The sequence below is a fragment of the Lissotriton helveticus genome, chromosome 10, assembly GCF_964261635.1.
Source record: "Lissotriton helveticus chromosome 10, aLisHel1.1, whole genome shotgun sequence".
Lineage (NCBI taxonomy): Eukaryota > Metazoa > Chordata > Amphibia > Caudata > Salamandridae > Lissotriton > Lissotriton helveticus.
The window spans coordinates 204,775,603-204,795,411 of NC_136071.1; the positions used below are offsets into that span (position 1 = coordinate 204,775,603).

At 42.9% G+C, this 19,809-nt stretch overlaps 1 protein-coding gene across 5 annotated transcripts in view; it reads right to left on the reverse strand.

Moving 5' to 3' along the window:
- Positions 1-3,497: 3,497 nt before the first annotated feature.
- CCZ1 (CCZ1 vacuolar protein trafficking and biogenesis associated) overlaps positions 3,498-19,809 on the reverse strand; it is a 249,034-nt gene continuing 232,722 nt past the window's right edge. For all 5 annotated transcript variants that reach the window (XM_078665158.1, XM_078665155.1, XM_078665156.1 and 2 more), the window contains one exon: positions 3,498-3,836. In XM_078665158.1, the coding sequence (XP_078521284.1) occupies positions 3,781-3,836 (56 nt within the window). In that variant the 3' untranslated portion in view covers positions 3,498-3,780. The remainder of the gene's footprint in view (positions 3,837-19,809) is intronic.

The following is a 19,809-nucleotide window of genomic DNA, read 5'->3' on the forward strand; positions in this document are numbered from 1 at the left end:
ATCGATTCAATCAATACTTAATAAAAGTTAAAATCAGAGCTAACATTAAAAACTCAAAATGTAATCATTGCATTGGAGAGGTTCTTCTGGGGCACACAAACTAAGACCAGTAAAACCCTCACTGACCCCAAAAGCAGATTGGCTTGGAAAGTAGCAGATTACAAAGTGCCGCACAGGTTCCAGTCGAGGATTAACTGTGACCCATTTTATATGCTCTTTGGCAGATTGATAGAATATAAATATTACAATGTCTGCCCGAAGGTTTTGGTCTTAAGGCAGGCAGGGAGATAATTTTCAGTTTGGTCTTAATAATGACTGACACCACTTCTTTTGTTTAATCTATCCTTTCTGATAATATGATAATGTCCAGGACACAATATGTTTAGAATGTAGTCCAAACCAGAATGGAGCTGTGATTCCGAAACAAAGTAGCAGTCTTGAGAATGGTTTGTAAACGAATCACCACAAACTTCTTGTGCATGGTCAACTACAGAACACACTTTTATAAAGGAATGGTGTGCAGGCCTATGAGCCTCTAGTCAAACATTCTACATGATATCAAAGTGCTCAAAACAAATTAATATACAAGTGTTTTTAAGGACTATCAGTAAAGGCACCATATATGGTTTGGAAGGAAATTAAACTCCTCCAATTTCTGGAAGAAACGCTGAATACAAAGTAGAATCCACTAAATACATACTATAATCCATCAACTAAATGTCCACTTGTGTTAGTCTAGTAAGTTCAAGGAAGCAAAGCAATACTATAACACCCGGAATGCAAAACGACTTCCTACAAAAGTTCAGGGCTGGGAACATTGTCCTTAATGAACTGTAAGGAGTTGGACACCCTAGCTCTTAATTACCTTTTCCCTCAGCTTTGCCCTTAAGGAGTTAATGCAGGAAGGCAAAGGTAAACACAACCCCTCAAAAGTTGGTTAACAGTTGTGCACTTTGATAACTGACAAGTTTTCTGGCAAATCACTAAATGTCTACTTCAATTAGTTTTTCTTAAATAAGGGTTTCCTCAGGGAATCTGCAGAAGCAAACCTAATTATGAAGAAAAATCAGCTGCACGTCCATAGCTAACTAAAAGTAGAGAATTAGAAACCATATGCCTTTCCTACTGACTCAGGGGTCCTGAGTATGATTATGAGATCAAACAAATAGTGCACCAAACCAGTGATTCCACCATATTTCACAGATATGTGCAAATATTATCGTATTCAGAAATACAGTTCCTTAGAATCCAGAGACCTTTGCTTGTACTGGGTTGTGCACACAGACAGTGTCACTAACATGGGTACATAATGTGCAGGCTATGATCAAAATGGCTTTCCCCTTAGCAAGGACAATTGCCTTAAAGTATATAAATGCATAATTGGGCAAAACTATTTCAAACTATGCAGCCTGTAAAAAGAGCAACAAAATTATGAACTTCACCCTATTTCACTAGTTGAGTTAAAAACCATATCCAATTCTGATATCAGCTCTTGTTTCTGTATCTCCTAAACACTCTTCCTAGTTGGTTATGCTGCTTTCAGATACTAACACTGACACCTACAGTTTGGTGGAGCAGATGCACCACCATAAATAAGCACTGCTCACGACTCACCAAACGCGTGCCCCTCTAGTCAGGAGAAAGACTGCATTTACATCATTAGAACCTCTGCTGTTGTAACCCTTTAACCTCATGGGTCGTCCGCCAGAAGGGTTGTCGATGGTTGCACTGCCCTATTAGCGCAAGTCGAATGTCAGCCATCATTCGTACCTAGACACAGCCTTGTCTTACATCAGTCATCGTGATCCCTTGTGACTTATGCAGCATATATTTGAATTCTGGGAGTTTCCTGCTTAAGTAGATCTGATATTTCAGATCGTTACATTTGTAAGTCTTGAAGTTAATTAACTTCTGTCAGCCCCCAATTGTCCCGACTGATCCCTCGACATTTGGATCGGGCTCAATTGTGACCCAACACAATAACAAATGTGTACCAAACAGTGTACTGTATGGTTTCATTAGCCACCATTTGCTGCCCATGGAGCAGGAGGGGGCCGCTACTGAGAAAGAATGCTTTATCATCATTTGTGCTTTGAAGAGGTAATGACCCTTCTTGTGTGCAATGAATTTTACACTCCAAACAGTTAACAAGCCATAGAAATGGCTGATGGCCAGGAAAGGGGACAATCTCATGTGAATGACTTTAGAGGGCCATTTCCTTTCAGGGATTAGACTTCACAAGAAAGTACAAGGCAGACCCTCCGACTCCCCTACTGGAACAACAAAGGAGTTTTAGAGATTTTAATCCAATTAGACTAACCGGACTACCCATGAGCAAAATAGGCCTTCAGTTGCGGTTTACTCTGAAAGCGATGAGCTGCAAGGGTGTTGGAGCACATCTTTTTAAACAGCCTGTTCCATTCTGCCATTTTGTACATTGCCATTTCCCTTAATGTAGGGTTTCCAATGAAAACGTATCATAAGCCTTATATTTTTGGAAAAGTAGTTTGCTAATAGAGTGATAGTGAAAAGTTTTGGGGAAGAGAACTTACCAGTGTACTGTGCTATTTATGTGTTGTTTCCTACTGCTTGCTCTAATTTGTTGCTGACATATAACTTAAAGTGATGTGTAAGTGCTGTTTTTTCTTAAGTCACAACACTGGCTGGGCACTCCATTTTTATTCTTAAAGCTGTGATGAACTGTATCTGGCACCACCCTTCACTACATCTGTCAAGCTAGTTCTTGACTACTGCATAAAGCTACATTGCAGAATGAGGAAGACGTTGGAGACCCAGCTTTCTTTTGCAGATCAAGTACCTAGTATCCTTATCTGTAGGGGACACAAGCAGTCTCACCGCAGACATTGAAAGATGGGTCCTGCAATTTAAACAATCACAAAAAAGCATGGCCGGCGGTGTCATGTAAATCTTAACAACCACTTTTCTAACAGTAAAGACCCCTGAAAGGCCTATCATCATCGTTACGCAACAAAATACAATTAAATATCAGGAAAACAATGTCCGTGTTTTGGTTGCGTACTCCTCAGTGAATATTTTACTCATCATTTAAGATTACTAAATAGTAGCTTTTTGGTAGTCTTTTTACCTTATATATAGCCACATCTTGAGTGGCCACTAGTTATGACCACTCAGAATGCGGCTTGCTTTACAATATTTATATTATCACTTCATCATGAATCAAAAGGTTTACATCAGCACTTAGCATTAAGCTAAAAGATTATCCCTAAGAAATTCAACAATAACTCACTGAGCTTATACTGTGCTTCTATGATAATAGGAACTTATGGGTTCTGGGCAACGAGGTCTCAAACATAATAGTTGACGGGTAAGAAATACATTGTATGCAATACACTGTATGAAAATAAAAAACAAACTTTAGAAACAAAGCAACAAATCACTGAAGTTGAAATACAGAAAATGCAGGCGTAGTTTTCTACTATATGTACAATTATAATAAGCAAAATAACAATAAAACATTTCATTATTACATGCTTTATTTATTTATTCAAATATTAACATATTGCAGATGAATGGAATGTTACAAATGTACGAGTGAATTGGCTTTCACCAGTTTAGATAAATATTTTCAATTTAAAAATGGTATGGTCAGCAAGTGTGCATCTAGAAATGTATTCTTACAAGGCAAGTATTGCCTTACTCTGATTGTTATGTCAGTCAATAACATGACCGATAACTTTTTCAAGTAAATCAAAAATACAGTCTTTGTTGCTTGTGAAGACCCGTCCATGATCTGGCTGATTAATCTAAGAAAAAAATGTTACTAAACTGTGTTGCACAAAGCTTCTTTACTTCTTCTGGAAATAAAAGAGAAGAAAGAACATTTTAGAAGAAAGAATAGGAAGCCTTTTGTATGCATGATTATTAGAGATGATTCTAACAAATAAGAGCAGGTATCCCTAAAAAGGTCACATAATTAATAATATCCATTCTGTGAAAGGAAGATTGCCTTGAGGTAGATTAAAGAAGTGCATACATTATAAACCTTTATCGTCTAAGAAAGGTCCATGCAGGGAGAAACAGAAAAATACCACATTATTGACTTAATTCTCTATCTCCAACAAACGCAGGATTCCAGAATACCTCTTTGTCTGATGAAGTTAAGTCAGAGCTTGAGAAAAACCTTATATACTAGACGGCGCCGTCACACAAATGCTCACCCAACTGGTTAGTTCCCTCTTAGAGAATAAAAAAAGTAGTACAACTTCAAAGTAAAACATGGGTGCATAGGAGTAACTTTCAGCCCAAATAAAATTTTGGTGCTGAATGATAGATGTTTCCTACTCATCCTAATGGTGCTCAGTTAAGTGACCTCAGAACGATGAACGGCTGAGTGGACCTAATGAAATTCAAACTCGTGACCATGAAGTCAAACATAGCATCCACTGAGCAATCAAACAAGGCAAATCATCATCAAGACAGTGATATTTGCAGACAGCATGGAAAAATCTACAGGTAGTTCATTTAGAAATCCCAAGATATAAGCGAATATTTGAGAACCTGGATCTGCTAATACTTACATTCCAGATGAAAATCAGTACAGCGCTAGCATGGTGGATTTTCTACAATACTATCTTTGGGGTGGGAAAGGGATTGTGTCAGGGATGAGGCCACAGAAAATGCTTGGAACACTCACAAACCTGTAAGAAGTCACTGTTGACAGAAAATGTGCATGGTGGTTCCCACACTGGAAACACATGTAAACCTACTCCTTCACAAGGAAAGAGTTGGAGGTTCTACTCAGAGAAAGAATATTTATCTGTGGAGAAAATATACAGAAAGGAAAATGTTACTTACCTGTAAGTAAAGTGGAAGCTACCTTTGTAATGATAGAATGCTTTCATTGCTGGGATAGTCTTTTCCTGTCACTGTGTTCAATATGGCTCTCAAGCAAGGTTGTGTTTGTTGGAGGTGAAACTTTTTGAAGTTTATTGTGAAGTTTAATTTGTGGAGAGGCAATGTGATGGAGGTACACTGCAACCAATGTTCGATATTTGGCAAACGCCTGTGGGGCAGATGTGACCCCAAAAGCTGGTGCTTTGAACTGATAGTTCTGCACACTAATCACAAACCAGAGGTATTTGAGGTGTGCTGGGAATGTGGAAGTAGGTAAACACAAGGAGATGATGGACGGAGCGCTGAAACCTTTCAGACACTCTCCCCCAGTCACAGATCTGGGTTGAAGCCATCATCATTCTTTAGCTCGATTCGCCACCCCAGTTCAGACCCATCTATATGCAAATCAGTCTTGACCCTGGCCCTAATGGGAACAGTCCATCCTAAAGTGCCAAGCCAGGTCTTCCCTGGACCAGTAGCAAGCATCCTGGGACCGGTTACGGGGTAACACCCCTCATCAGCCAGGCTAGCTTGAACCCACATCCGGGCATTCTCTGCCAACTTAGGTCGAACAAAGCAAACACAAGGCTATGATGGATGCTGATGGTGCTATTTCTGACTAGATGACGAAGAACTTTCTCCAGTTGAATGCCAATAAAACGGATGTTCTGTTCGGCAAAGCACAACTACTGTGGTCCCCTAATTGGTGGATGTTAGAATTAGGCCCTGCTCCCAACCCCACTGTCGAGGCAAATAATCTGGGAGTATATTTGGACCTCTCTTTATCCATGAAAGACCAAGTGGCTGCCATTTCAGGCACATGCTTTTTCATGCTGAAGCTCCATCGGCGAGTGCTCTACCTTCTCCCTTTATCTGTCTGTAAGCTTGTGCTTCAAGCTTTAGTAGTCAGTCATCTTGACTACTGCAATGCACTTCTGGGTGCAGCAAATGAGGGGGTGTTAAACAGGCTGCAAGTAGTTCAGAACACAGCAGCACGGTTGGCGCTTAACCTGCCACCGAGGGCAGCCTTCATGCTGTTCCTGAAATGTGTTCACTGGCTCCTCAACCGTGACAGAATCAAGTTTAAAATCTGCTGCCTGGTCCATAAACAATCAATGTTAGTGGGCCCAGGTATCTGGCGGAAAACTTGTTCATCACCATCTTAGCAGATCTCTGCGCTCTGGTGGGAAGGCTCTGCTAATAGTCCCTTGGGTTAACAAACTTTGTTCCAGGGGCAAATCTTTTGCCTATCTTGCCCCGCGTCTTTGGAACTCGCTCGCCATCGCCTTACCTAAGTGCCCTAATCTTAAATTCAGGAATCTATTGAAAACTGAACTCTTCAATAACTGGACGTCCCACTACCCTCTATTTTTCTTTCTGTGGTCAGTGTAGAGATAACCCTGCAGGGGTGATTCCAGCGCTTTATAAATTCTTCATTCATTCATTCATGGACGGAGTGCTGAAACTTTTCAGGCCATCACCCCCCGTCACAGATCTGGGTTGAATCCATCCTCATTCTTTAGCTCACTTCGCAACCCCAGTTCAGACCCAGCTATATGCAAATCAGTCTTGACCCTGTGCCTCATGGGAACAGGCCAGTCCGAACGGCCAAGTCAGGTCTTTCCTGCACAGGAAACAAGCATCCTGGGACCGGTTTCAGGGTAACGTCCCTTATCAGCCAGGCTAGCTTGAATCCAGTGGCAAAGGGAGCAAGGCACCCACGTCTGGGCATACCCTGCCAACTTAGGGCGAACAAAGCAAACACAAGTAGAGGATGGACGGAGTGCTAAAACTTTTTAGACAGTCACAGATCTGTGCTGAATCCATCATCGTTCTTTAGCTCACTTCGCCACCCCAGTTCAGATCCAACTATATGAAAATCAGTCTTGGCCCTGTGCCTCATGGTAACAGTCCAGCAGAAACTGCCAATCCAGGTCTTCTCTGGCCTGGAAACAAGTATCCTGGGACAAGTTTCTCATCAGCCAGGCTAGCTTGAATCCAGTGGCAATGTGAGCAAGGGACCCACGACTGGGCATATCCTGCCAACTTAGGGCGAATAAATTAAACACAAGGAGAGGATGGACTGAGTGCTGAAATCTCTCAGACACTAACCAGTAGGTGTCATCCAGATAGAGTGTCATCATGTAATACCCGATGCCAGGCAGTGAAATGAAGTCTTGTAGAATTTTCATCTTGAAGCGATTCGAGACAATGTAACAGTTAAGGGGCCCGAGGTGGAGTATTGGCCTGAGTGTTCCATTATTTCTGGGGTTTAGGAATATATAGGGAACATACTCCTTGTTCTCTTTTGTGAGGTAGAACAATTTATATTGCCTCCTTTTGGAGCAATACATTCATTACTTCTTACAGCAGCCTTTGATGTTGTTTACTGAAGTTGTGCCAGAGAGGAGGCAATTTTGAAGGTGTGGTATGAAATTCCAAGCAGTATCTGTGGACGACAATAGACAAAACCCATTTGTTTAAGGCTATGTCTTCCATTGAGAAAGATATACCTTTATCCTTCCCTCGACAGGTGTTTTATGATTGGGAAAGAAGGGTAAGTTAATGCTTTCAGGTAACATGTTCGTTTTCTTGATCTCCTTTGCCCTTACTATGGCTTTTGCCCAGAATCCCCCTTTAGGATAGGGCTTGGAACTTAATCATTCGTGAAAAGCTTGCTGCTGCCAAACACCAGGATATCCAGTCGGAGGTTGGAATGACCCCATAGCCTTGTCCGTTTCTTTTTTTATTTCCAGCATTGTGTCGATCTGATTTCAAGATAGGTGTTGTTAATCAAAGGAGATTTTTTGCAGATGCTGTTGGACTTCAGGGTGAACCCTGAGCCAGGCATACCTTTGGCGCAGAATGCTGGTATTTCTTTCCATGGACGTGGTGTTGGCCGCAACTATAATGTGTTAGATGTTGGAATTGAAGATTATTTTCCACTCTTGCACTAAACGCTGTCCTCTTTTCTGGTAGACTTCTGGTAGGTGTTTGACAAGTTTTTCAATCTCTTCCCAGTGGTACCCGTTGCAGCAGGACAATAGGCCTATCGAATTGGTGATGCACCATTGTGCAGAAACTCTATTACCAGCTGTGTTAATTTCAAGTCTTCGTCTGGTGGTGGGGTACCCCGGTGCTCCGTGGGCAGGCCAACTCCCTAGCAGTAAAATAACCTGGGAATCTAGTGGTACATGGCCCCTAAAGTCTAAGATCTTTTGGTGCCGCCTAGTACTTCTTCGCCACTAGTGGTTTAACAACCATTGTTTTTACCAGGGCCTTAATGCTAATGCTTTTTCTACTTCGTCATGTCTTTTAGCACTGGAAGAATTTGAATTGTTGTGATCAGACACCATTTGCATGACCACATGCTGTGATGAAGTGTCATCCACTGTAGAATGTTGCATTGCATAGGGCTCCAAAGATGGGTCATCCGGGGGTCCAAGCTACAGTCATCGCAGGGGTCATCACTCTGGTATGTAATCTTCATCCGAATCTGGACTGTGTAAGGCATGCTGTGTCAAAACCCATGTGCAATGAATCTGCTAGTGAGCGAGCGAGCGCTGGTTACTGAGGTGGCGGTGAGGGCTGGGGTCTCGAGGTCAATGTCTTTTCTGTAAAGGGAATGATTGAGTTTCTCATATATTGGCCTCTTCGAAAGTGAACTTTCTTCTTTGGGTTGTCCTTGTTCTGCTGTGGGCAACTTTCAAGTATGTGTCTTGTGAGAGGATCAATGTCAAGTCAAGTCAAGTCAAAAACCACTTTATTCGATTTAGTTAAAAATCATAAAAGCATGCTACATTCAAAAAAGGACGTTTACAGAGGATCAATGTAAATCCTTCTCTGTCTAACATCAGACTGCTCCCCTGGTTTGTGATGTTAAAGGCTCAGTAGGTGTCATGGTGGTTGGTGAGGCCGGTTTCAAAACCTAAATCAGTGTTGAACTCTGTTGTGAAGCGTGCGTCTCTATATCGCCATGTAGAGAGAGGGCATTTCGGCATTGAGTACTGATGGTCTGGTGTGGAGGTCTTTCAGAGCAAAAATTATTATAAAAGTATTTTTGGCACCATGTTTGGGACAGACGCCAGGCTCTATGAAAATGATGCTTGCCCAACAGTCAAGACTCATGTTAAGGTTGAACCCCAGAGGGAAGATCCACGTCTCGTGTGGACGTTTTGGGTGCAGTCTGTGTCCTTGGTGTTAGCTTCCCTGGGGACCCTGGAATTAGTTCCTCTCCAAGGTCAGAGTGCTCACACACGTATTTTGAACTCAGTTTTCTCTGGCCTCTCATGATCACGGATGGGCCTTCCCTCTCTTGGATGGAGTCTGTTCTGCGTACTTCTTTTGACATAGGGGCTCAGTAGATGGCTCCGGAGTGCTTTGGTGCTGCATATTGTAGTGCATCCACCGATACTAACTCCTGTAATGGATGGTCATCTTATTGTTAAAGGCCCAGCAGGCCGGACAATTTAATTCCTTGTGGTCTTTTGGGAGCTAAAAGTTACAGACCCTACACTGGGCACACCACAGGAACTTGTTGTATTGAGGCCAGATCTGAAAGGGCATAATATCCAAAACCCCTACCCACAAGTCATTTTCATTTTTATATGTTGTAGCCTCAAAATCATCTGGTCTGGGTTGATTCTAAAGACGGTTGTATGATTTCTTCATGTCTTGTAGGAGATACTGGTCCTTGGAATTGAACAATTATCTTCTTTTGTACGACATACCTGGAGTTCTGAAAAAAGATGCCCAAACCCAATGGTGGGGAAAAAAAAACAATGTAAGGTGGAGTCCTGGTGCATTGTGGGTTCAGCAAGGGATCACAAATAATCTCAAACCGAAACCTCTATTTAACAAAACAAAAAAAAAAACATCTAGCAATGTCCCTCTCCAACACTAGTTGGCAGGAGTGTGGAAAGCATGTGATCCACAGCTGCATATACTGCAAACAGATTTCTGTGTAATACAAAAATTGTATGCAGTGTCAAATACCTTTGGAATATCCTCAACAATATGTGCAGAGAAGGAGCAGAGGAGGAGCAGGTACGCAATCTATAATTTGAAAAGCTTACCGTGTGTATGGATGGTTGGAAATGCTCAAAAAAGTAGAAATTTACACAATGCACTACCCCATTAAATTATGGCAGAGATGTATAGCGCATGGATCCACTGAAAGTAAAATATTCAAACAAGTAAATGTGCCACCCACATGCCTCGTCTACACCCTACTGACCTTAACCGTACTTGATCAACTAAGACTCTAAATTGTCATAAAATAAAAACCTTGACATTCCCCCCTATAAAAGAATATGACTTACTCTTAAACAGAACAGAGAAATCAGGCGCCTCTGCTGACTGCCACTGAATTGCTCTCACACACCCCAATTCCCTGGGACACCTCTACTAGGTCATATTACTTTGCTACACAGTGCAATATGCATCCCATTCCATTTCCAGCAAACACAAGGAGATGATGAACGGAGAGCTGAAACGTTTCAGTAGTCACCCTCAGTCACAGACCTGGGTTGAAACAATTATCGTTCTTTAGCTCACTTTGCCACCACAGTTTAGACCCAGCCATATGCAAATCAGTCTTGAACCTGTCCCTCATGGGAACAGTCCAGCCGACCTACCAAGCCAACCCTTCCCTAGACCGGAAACAAGCATCCTGGGACCGGTTTTGGTGTACCAATTTAACCAAGCTGGATTCAAGTTAGCCGGGCTGATGAGGGGTGTTACCTTGAAACCGGTCCGAGGATGCTTGTTTCCGGTCCTGGGAAGACCTGGCTTGGCCGTTCCGGCTGGACTGTTTCCATGAGAAACAGGGTCAAGACTTATTTGGATATGGCTGGGTCTGAACTGGGGTGGCGAAGTGAGCTAAAGAACGATGATGAATTCAACCCAGATCTGTGAAGGGGGTGAGTGTCTAAAAGTTTCAGCGCCCTGTCCATCATCTCCTTGTGTTTAATTTGTTCACCCTAAGTTGGCAGGGAATGCCCCGACGTGGGTCCCTTGCTCACTTTGCCACTGGATTCAAGCTAGCTTGGCTGATGAGGAGTGTTACCCTGAAACCGATCCCAGGGTGCTTGCTTCTGGTCCAGTGAAGACCTGACTTGGCAGTTTGGGCTGGACCGTTTCCATGAGGAACATAGTCACGACTGATTTGCATATAGCTGGCTCTGAACTGGGGTGGCGAAGTGAGCTAAAGAATGATGATGGATTCAACACTGTGACGGGGGTGTCTGAAAAGTTTCAGCGCTCCATCCATGATCTCTTTGTGTTTGCGCTCTATCCACATCAGCCCCTGAGACTTCAGGTACTGCAATCGCTGTCTCTGGATACACCAGGATAGTACAACTATGAGATCACAGTCTAGGACAGCATTTGTAGTTTGGTGTGCCACGGCTCAGCACAGCAGGCAAGAAGTGCAGATTTCTTGTTCCGTTCCAGATGGCAGCACCAAAGGTCCCATTTGAATGCCTTTTTTCATGTGAGTAGAGTGGTAACATATCAGATTTTATTTCAGGTTTTTCACAACCCAATGAAAGCTATCCAATCTCGGCAATGTAATGTGGGAAGTCTCCGCACAGCAGGACTGCTTTAAAAAAAATCATTTCATACAATAATACTGTACATATTGGTTAGCATGCAACATGTTATCACATTTTCTATTTATCTCCTTGGAAAGGGGGTTTAGAATTTCTATTTCATCATTCAATTCAGGGACGCCAAATTCATCTTCTGTTTCCTGTGCTTTGAATTGTCATTCACTGATAATATTTGTACCTTAGACATCTTTCGTATTTCCGACAGCTTTTCACTTTACACGTTCTATTTTTATAAACAGTTCCTGCGTCCTTCACTTTGACTCCCATCTCACTCTCTCAAAGACATGCATGATTATGCTCTCCCTGCCCTTTTTTTCCAAGATTTAAGAAAAATAGTAGATGAGAAAGGAAGAGGGACGGTGGGAGAAGGAAACCCTGTTGTGCTTAAATTAGAGCATACTTAAATCTGGTGCTTTTCCCTCCTATTCAACTTATAACGTTTTTTCCTTTACAAGAACTGAGGTTCAGAAAATGTGATGAACACTTGGGCCTTTCCCCCACCAGAGTACTTTCAAGCTGGAGTGCTCTATATCTTAGCTCTTTTTCCCCTCATTTTTTGAGTAAGATTTAGACTGAAAGATCAAATTCCTTATCCATTATGGCGGTCACGTATGATAAATCAGAAAAGATGTGGAAAGGGTAATGACTCATGGACTTGAAAGATGTGACCAGAAGGGCTTTCTCCAAACATATTTGATCTGACAACAAAACCTCCTTTGTCAAGATACTCCGATAAGACTAGATTTGGATGCTAGCTCTTGCAAGAATTAGAGGTGTGACCTACTGAACAATTCTCTTAGTTTTCATTTCTCCATTGAAGCTTTCAGGTTACAATACCTATTTTGGTCAGAATTACCTGCAGTACGCCACCTCTCCTTTTTGTCCTTAACCACAGAAAATCTCTCCAACAAATGGACCAGTCCTCTCCTTTAGCCTTAATTTCACCAACCTCCTTCCCCACCTTTAGTCATTCAATGTATTTGATGTTTGCACCTCTGTCAGGGAATGTCACAGCGCATATTGTGAGCCCACTGCAGATTCAGTTTTTTCTTTTATTTCTGCAAATTTGGTTGTATAACAGGATTTAGAGTCATTCTTATTACAGCTAAGCAGCCTTTCACTTTCTCATTTCCTCATGAAGAATTAGCAAAGTCAGGATCTAATTTCAAATCCCAGTTGATTGAACACAATCCCAAAAGAGAAATGCAGGAAGTCATGCTTGGCTCAGACTTTGAAAGTTCAAAGTGCTAAAGGCACTTTACGACTAACAAAGGCATAACCTAATTCTGCAGAGGGACCTCTGGGCTTATAATGTTTCATCCAGAGCTATGCCCTCAGCCTTGGCTCGACTGCTGGGCATGATCAAACCCATCCCTAATTTAATTCGGGAGCTGGTGTTCTTAATCATAAACCTAAGAGATTAGTAAGCAAGTGGTAAAAACCTGCTTCCACATATATCAAGTGGTAAAACCCTCCTACTACAACACCTGCACATTGGACCCCTATCCTCCAGCTCAATGAATAAGACACTACCAACTTAACCATCTAACACAGACAATAACGATTTAGGCATTGACCCTAAACACAACTTTAGAGGAAGGAAATCCACATGCAGATACACCACAGCTGAAATTGGCTGTGCAAACAGCTTTGTGCTTTGGAGCTATTAACAAGTGATAAATCGATATTCAGTGCAGTGGGTACAAGCACATCACTCTGGTTTGAGCCAAGAAATGGTATTTAACAAAACGTTGTAACTACCTCTAATTAAACAAAGTAAACAGATTATTGATGAGTGATCCGGAAGTCAGAAACGCATGCGCGCATACAGTACTGTTGAGGTACAATTTACTCAAATAGAGATTTCCATATATGGTCTTTATTCTTACTTTGCTGATCACCTCACCAACAGCATACTCTGCTGGTTTGTAAATTACACACATTCCTAGTTAATAGGGGTTTCTTCTTTTGTCCATGAGAAAGGGGAAATCCCTGGTGAACATGGCCGTTATCAGTTTCAGTGTTCGGTTTCACTCCCAGCTTGGGTCAAAGTAACACACACACTATAGTTCCTTGTTTTACTATTTACATAAATAAGACAATGGACCCAGCATAAGATATGCAAGGTCCGTGACAGCAGATACAAAGTGTTGCTTCTTCAATTGTTGACTTCTCGTCACTCCCAATTCAATAGGAAGGCAGTAAAGCTATCCCATTGCACGGGAAACCCTCTATTGCATTTCAGTCCCCAAGCTGGGTCTTCTATTTCTCAGCTGGGTCTTCTATTTCAGGCTCTTTAGTGAGATATACATAATTTAACACCAGTAAGGAATAGTAGATCCGCTCACACTGAGCCTTAATTTGCAAATGCTGCCTTTTACATTTAGCATTTCTGAAACCTTCTACATGGAGGTACAGCACAGTCTTTTGATTGGAATAAAGATAATTCTGGGATATTCCCAGAATCACACTTTGCTCCAGTGAAGACATCTTAGAAGCGTGTAGTTGCTGGACATCCACAGCATGTGAACCCAAGTAGTGAGACACAGCAGTATTATAATTATTTGTATTATTTATTATTACATTCTTTGCACAGTTAATTAAAACCATTGCAATGGTGGTGCCTTCAATACATCTTTGAAAGCCGTGGTCATACTGGCCATCACATTTAAAAATCATTGTTCATAAAAGGCATTTTTGCACAGTGACCTTCCTACGAATAAAAGCATTAAAATCAGAGATAAAATGAATAAAGTGACAGTGTGGTGATAAAACTCTGGGGCATGCGATAAAGTAATCAGTAATGAGTTTTTGAGGAGTGGAGACCAGTTTGGGAGGAGCTATATGAAGGAAAAGCCCGTCTTCCAGGATTCTCACATATTTTCCGCACCTTGCGTGCGTTTGAGTGTCTGTTCGTGTAAAACAAAGTGCAGATGCCTCCAAGCATGTGTAAATGCCCTCTTTTGTTATAATGATTTCAGAATAAATTTCCTGGGACCTCAAATGAAGGACAGCAGGGATCTTATGCCCTTTTTAATTTGGCGGTTCCATGGATTCCCGGGAATCGCGAACGTTTCTTTTTGGCAAGCTTTAAGGGTGTTGTCCGGGGCTTTTAGTACCCTTATGGAGTACTTCAAGATATCTGCTTCGCCTTAAAGAGATTGTCTTATGAGACCCAGCTCGAGTCGCAACCTTGCCCTGCATTTATATTTAGGGAGTCAAAAAATGTGTTTGTAAGTCATGTTCTGGGTGTAGTCTAGGCTAGCCGCTCATGCTTCGGGAAAGGCTTGATGCCCATAACATAGGGCGGGAAGAAGGGTAGCTTTTATCACCTTCAGTATGGACTCGCCTGAGGGGCTGCTAATGCTCTGATGGAGACTGATCAGGCTGTATATGTTCTAGCTCTGGCTCTCTTTTTCAGGGCGGCTAGGTGGTCTGATGGTCTGGATGGCTCACTCGACCATACATCCAGGTAGTAATACTTCGGTGTCAATTTGATCTTCGAGGATGTTCCATGTTAAATATTTCTTTTTTAGGCAGCGGCCAAAAATCAGGACCTTGGTCTTGTCCTGATTGATTTTAAGGGCATTAGCTTTATTATATAAACGTCGAGCTTACTCAGGGCGCGTTGAAGGCCAGATTTGGCATGATCCATTATGACTATGTCATCAGCATATTGTGAGATGTGCAGTTTCGATTGGCCCAGTTTAGGCAGAAGCAGGCGGCTGTGCTCCAAGAACTTCCCAAGGCTGGTGGTATAGAGATTTAACAGGAGGGGTGCGAGAACACATCCTTGCTTCACGAAGTCTATGGTGGATTTTTTTGTGGAGATAGTCGAGGGACCTGTTCTCGCCCCTGGTGGAATGCACAAGCCACCAGGAGTCTGGCTTCAAAACATTTGGTAAATTGGTAGAGCTTGTTTCAAAATGCTCTCCCTCCATTAAAGGAGGAGAGTGGAGGGCACATCTCAGGGGCCTACAGCTCATAATAGCTCCTTGGTATACTGTCTCTCAGCAGTAGCACCCTTCTCCGTTCAAAACAACCTTTGATCTACCAGCTGGTAGATTGCTGGGCCACATGACTTATTGGCCACACGCAGGGCACCACTGTGACTCACAGAAGTCTCGGGAACTCCTTGCTAGGGCACCTCCAGCCAGAATTGGCCCCAGGAATTCTGAGAGAACCCTTGACTTAAGGATCACAAGTAGGACACCCCTCTACTGCTCCCCAGAGGGAGTGGGTAAGTCAGTGTTAAAAGACCTAGAGACAGATTCCAACAGACTCCCACCAAGAAGTAAAGGTATGGAATCTTCTCTAGCCTGGGGTTCGCCAACGCTTAAAACTGTAGATGAAGAGTTCCAAATGGTGGGCATAAATGCCTAATCAAGAGATGCCACAGTATCGCTCTACCACTTACAGACACTTCATAGGAGCAGCCCACAGGTTGATTCAACCTCCTGCACATCAGGATGATTTCAAGATGGATTAGTCAAAGTTATTGTCTGCAAGAGCTCGCTCCAGGTCTTAGCTCTGCAGCGGACACTGTAAAACTGGAACCTCCACTTCAAGATTTCACAGGAAGCCCAATTACAAGAAACCATTTTTTTTTAAACAAGGTGCTATTTTACCCTTAAAAATAATGCATCTCCAACAATACAATTCAATTACTTTAATAAACAAATGTGTAATCACTTACAGAAAGTTGTACAGAAAGAGAATGTTGTGCTGCAATTAAACTAACAATATACAAGCATTGCTGTTTATCACATTAAAAAAATCCAGTAAAGCAATAAACGCAAATTGAAAGGATAGTGGTCAACTGATTTACTTATTTCTGGCACCTGTCTGGAGGAAAAGTAACCTTAGATAGCATATAAGGACGAAGTGTAGCAATAGAAAAGGACTTTCGAATGACCAGAACTCACGTTTTTAATATCCAAGAACAGAAGTATCAGACCAAAATAAGCAAATTGACCTAAATATGTCACAATCATATACATGAAGTTTAACCATATTAAGGTTTATTACAAGTAGCAATTTTTGACAATGTAAATAATAAATAACTGATGTTGGCTGCTGCAACATGCATTTGTATATTAGAATAAGTGATTTCAGATGGAAATAAGAAGAACCTGTTTTCTATACAGTTATATAAATACACACACATACCCGTACATGTATTACTCAGTGGCGGTTGCCACTGGGTCGTTATACTTACGTCAGCTGTTCCATAGGAAAAGCACTTTTGTGTTGCTAATAACTTTGGCATCATTTGACGAATTTCCACTAAACTTTCCAAAATGATGCAACTTTTTGACTAGTTTGTGCATGGAAGGTTTTGAGGTGATCAGTCAAGCGGGGGCCGAGAAAAAAGAGGAGGTCCCAAAACGCAAAAACCCCATGCATTTTCCATAGACTTCTTTAAACAGGGTTACAGCAAAAACTGCTGAAAGGAGTTACACCAAATTTGGCAGGAAGCTAGATATTGGTCAGCAAATGGAGCTTTTTCTGATTTGGTATAAATCTGTTCAGTAGCTTTTGAGAAATTAAGGTTCAAAATGTATAGATATCTCGACAGTTGGTGAAAATTTAACAGGGATAGTCAAACCTGATTAGTTGGTTTCAACCTGAATAATTTGTTTTGGCAGTCATTACAAGACTCAGGGACTTGGTCCCTGTGTCCTGTAAATGAATAAAAAAAAATATGTAAGGCGCAGTGTGAGCAAGCTCAGACTCCAAAGGGCATCGCCAATGCCCCCCCCCTTTATTGGCTGACCACAACCTGGACAACAAGCAGTGGCAGCTGTTAAAGGACTCTAGGACATGGACCACATTGAAATGCATTGTTGTGAATGGCAGGTTTTGAGGGTCACAAAAAGCAGCATGTACAAAGAGTGAAAATAGATTTGAGACAAAAAATGAATCATTTGTTGCTGGTACCATACTCATTTTAAGAATTGTGGAGTGCTCTACGGTGATTTTACGCTGCAAAGAATGCAGACCTGCGGGGTTTTCATGAATCCTGTTTGAGAAACCTGTTTTTTCATGATTTTCTCATAGAGGTTTTGGCAGGTGCTCCCGAAACTAAAATGAAAGCATATTTTCTGTAAATTCACACTATCTTTCTCAGCGATGTGAGAATAAAGTCTGACATACTGAGTAAAACATGTACTTCCATCATAAACAGCCTGTCAGATGATTCCCCTATGTTCTATTGCAGCTCCCAGAGTGTTATAAAGAACAATTAGAGCGCTAACAGACTAACCTATGACAAAATTGTTTGACACACCTGAAGCCATCTTAATTGAATCAAACTGCTAAAACTTAAAACATTTCATTTAGAAAGTAACACAATGTGGGGGTTCATTTTGTCTTGGAAATTATGGTTAGTGCTGTAGAAAGCAATATTAGGACACATTTTAAATGAGTTCTCAAATATCTTACTCTTACATTGCATTAAAACATGCAGACTGAAACATGCACTTTCAACAGCAGCAGAATGCCAGTTAACTCGCTGGCGATCAGCAGCGCTATCACAGTGTTCTAATGAGCAACTAGCGTGCTAAAATTCTGAATTTATGCCAAAACGCCATCTTGATGGAATCGAAGTGGAAAACTGAAAGCATTTTCTACTGAGAATACTGCAGTAAATGAGGAAATTATGGAGCTTCATAACAAAAAATGTCTCCTAAGATGGCACAGAGACACACAAAGAGCCCAAATGTAGCGCAAATAGCAGCCAAATGTAACCCAGGTTTAGCCCAATGATAGAAGTCCTCCCGCTTGCCCTGCGTGGTGTATTGTGCTGCGGCAACTCCTGGCGCCTGACCGGTAAGATCAATTTAGTGGCCCTGTCCATTTCCCTCCTGCCCTTTATTGTCCAAGTCCATGTCTCTAACCCATTCCTCCTGCCCTATGTTGTCCAGAAAGAGGGGCAGAAAGGGGATCCATAGCCTTTGCTGTGCACCATGCCACAAATGTATTCCATCTGCAGGGGTATACCGTCTTGGTGGCGGAACGCCTGGCAGCCAAGATTACATCACAGACTTCGGGAGGCAGGTCAAACAACATCAACTGTCGCCGCTCAATCTCCATGCAAGGATGTGGAGGCTGGACAGGTTCGGGTGGAGGACTGCCCCCTGCAGCTGCGACAGAAGATCCTCTCTAATATGCAGTCGGATCGGAGGATCGATGGCCATGTTGAGCAGCTGAGGATACCAGACTCTTCGTGCCCAATCCGAGGCCACAAGAATGACTTGGGCCCAGTCGTGCCTGATCTTCTTCAGCACTCTGGGCAGAAGTGGTATAGGTGGAAAGGCGTATAGAAGCCCGCAACTCCGCTCGTGACGAAAAGCGTCTCCTTGCGAGTGCGGCCTTGGAAATTCCAACACGCAGAATTGCTGACATTGTGCATTCTCTTCGGTGGCGAATAGATCTAACCAAGGCTCTCCCCACTGTTGAAAGAGACCTTGCACCACCTCCGAGTGAAGACACCATTCGTGATCCATCATGCACCTGCGGCTGAGTTCGTCTGCCCTGGTGTTCAGTGAGCCTGCCAGGTGTTGAACCACGAGGGATATGCCCTGATGTTCCGGCCATGTCCAGAGGCGGAGGGCCTCTTGACATGGGGTCCCGCCTTGTTTGTTGCAGTACCACATGGCGATGATGTTGCCCATTAACACCTGCACTTCTCTTCCCCGGAATGAGGGAAGGAATGCTTTGAGTGCAAGATGGATCGCCCGAAGCTCCAGAAGGTTGATGTGGAGCTCGGACTCCGCCGGAGACCAGAGGCCTCTGATCTCCGCCTCGCCAAAGTGGCACCCCATCCCAGAAGGGATGCGTCTGTCACCACTGTGTGTTCTGGTTGGGGAAGGGTGCAGGAATCTGCAGTTGACCCAATCCTGGTTTGTGAGCCACCACTGCAATTATCGTGCAGTGCCCTCTGAGATCTGTACGCAATCGGACAGATTCCCCTGATGTTGCACCCACTGGAACTTCAGGTCCCACTGCAGAGCCCGCATATGCCACCTGGCATGATCGACCAGCAGGATGCAGGAGGTCATGAGGCCCAGCAGCCTCGGGGTCATCCTGACCGAAACCCAGACTAGAGGCTGAAAGATCAGAATCATAGCCCGAATATCCTGGACTCGGTGTTCGGGAGGATAAATCCGAAACTGCGTCATGTCCAGAACAGCTCTGATGAAGAGGAGCTTCTGAGAGGGGGTCAGGTGTGACTTCGGCACGTTGATGGAGAACCCCAGAAAATGCAGGAGGTCGGCCGTAGTTCGCAGGTGGGAGACAACTGCCTGGGGCGAGCTCGCCT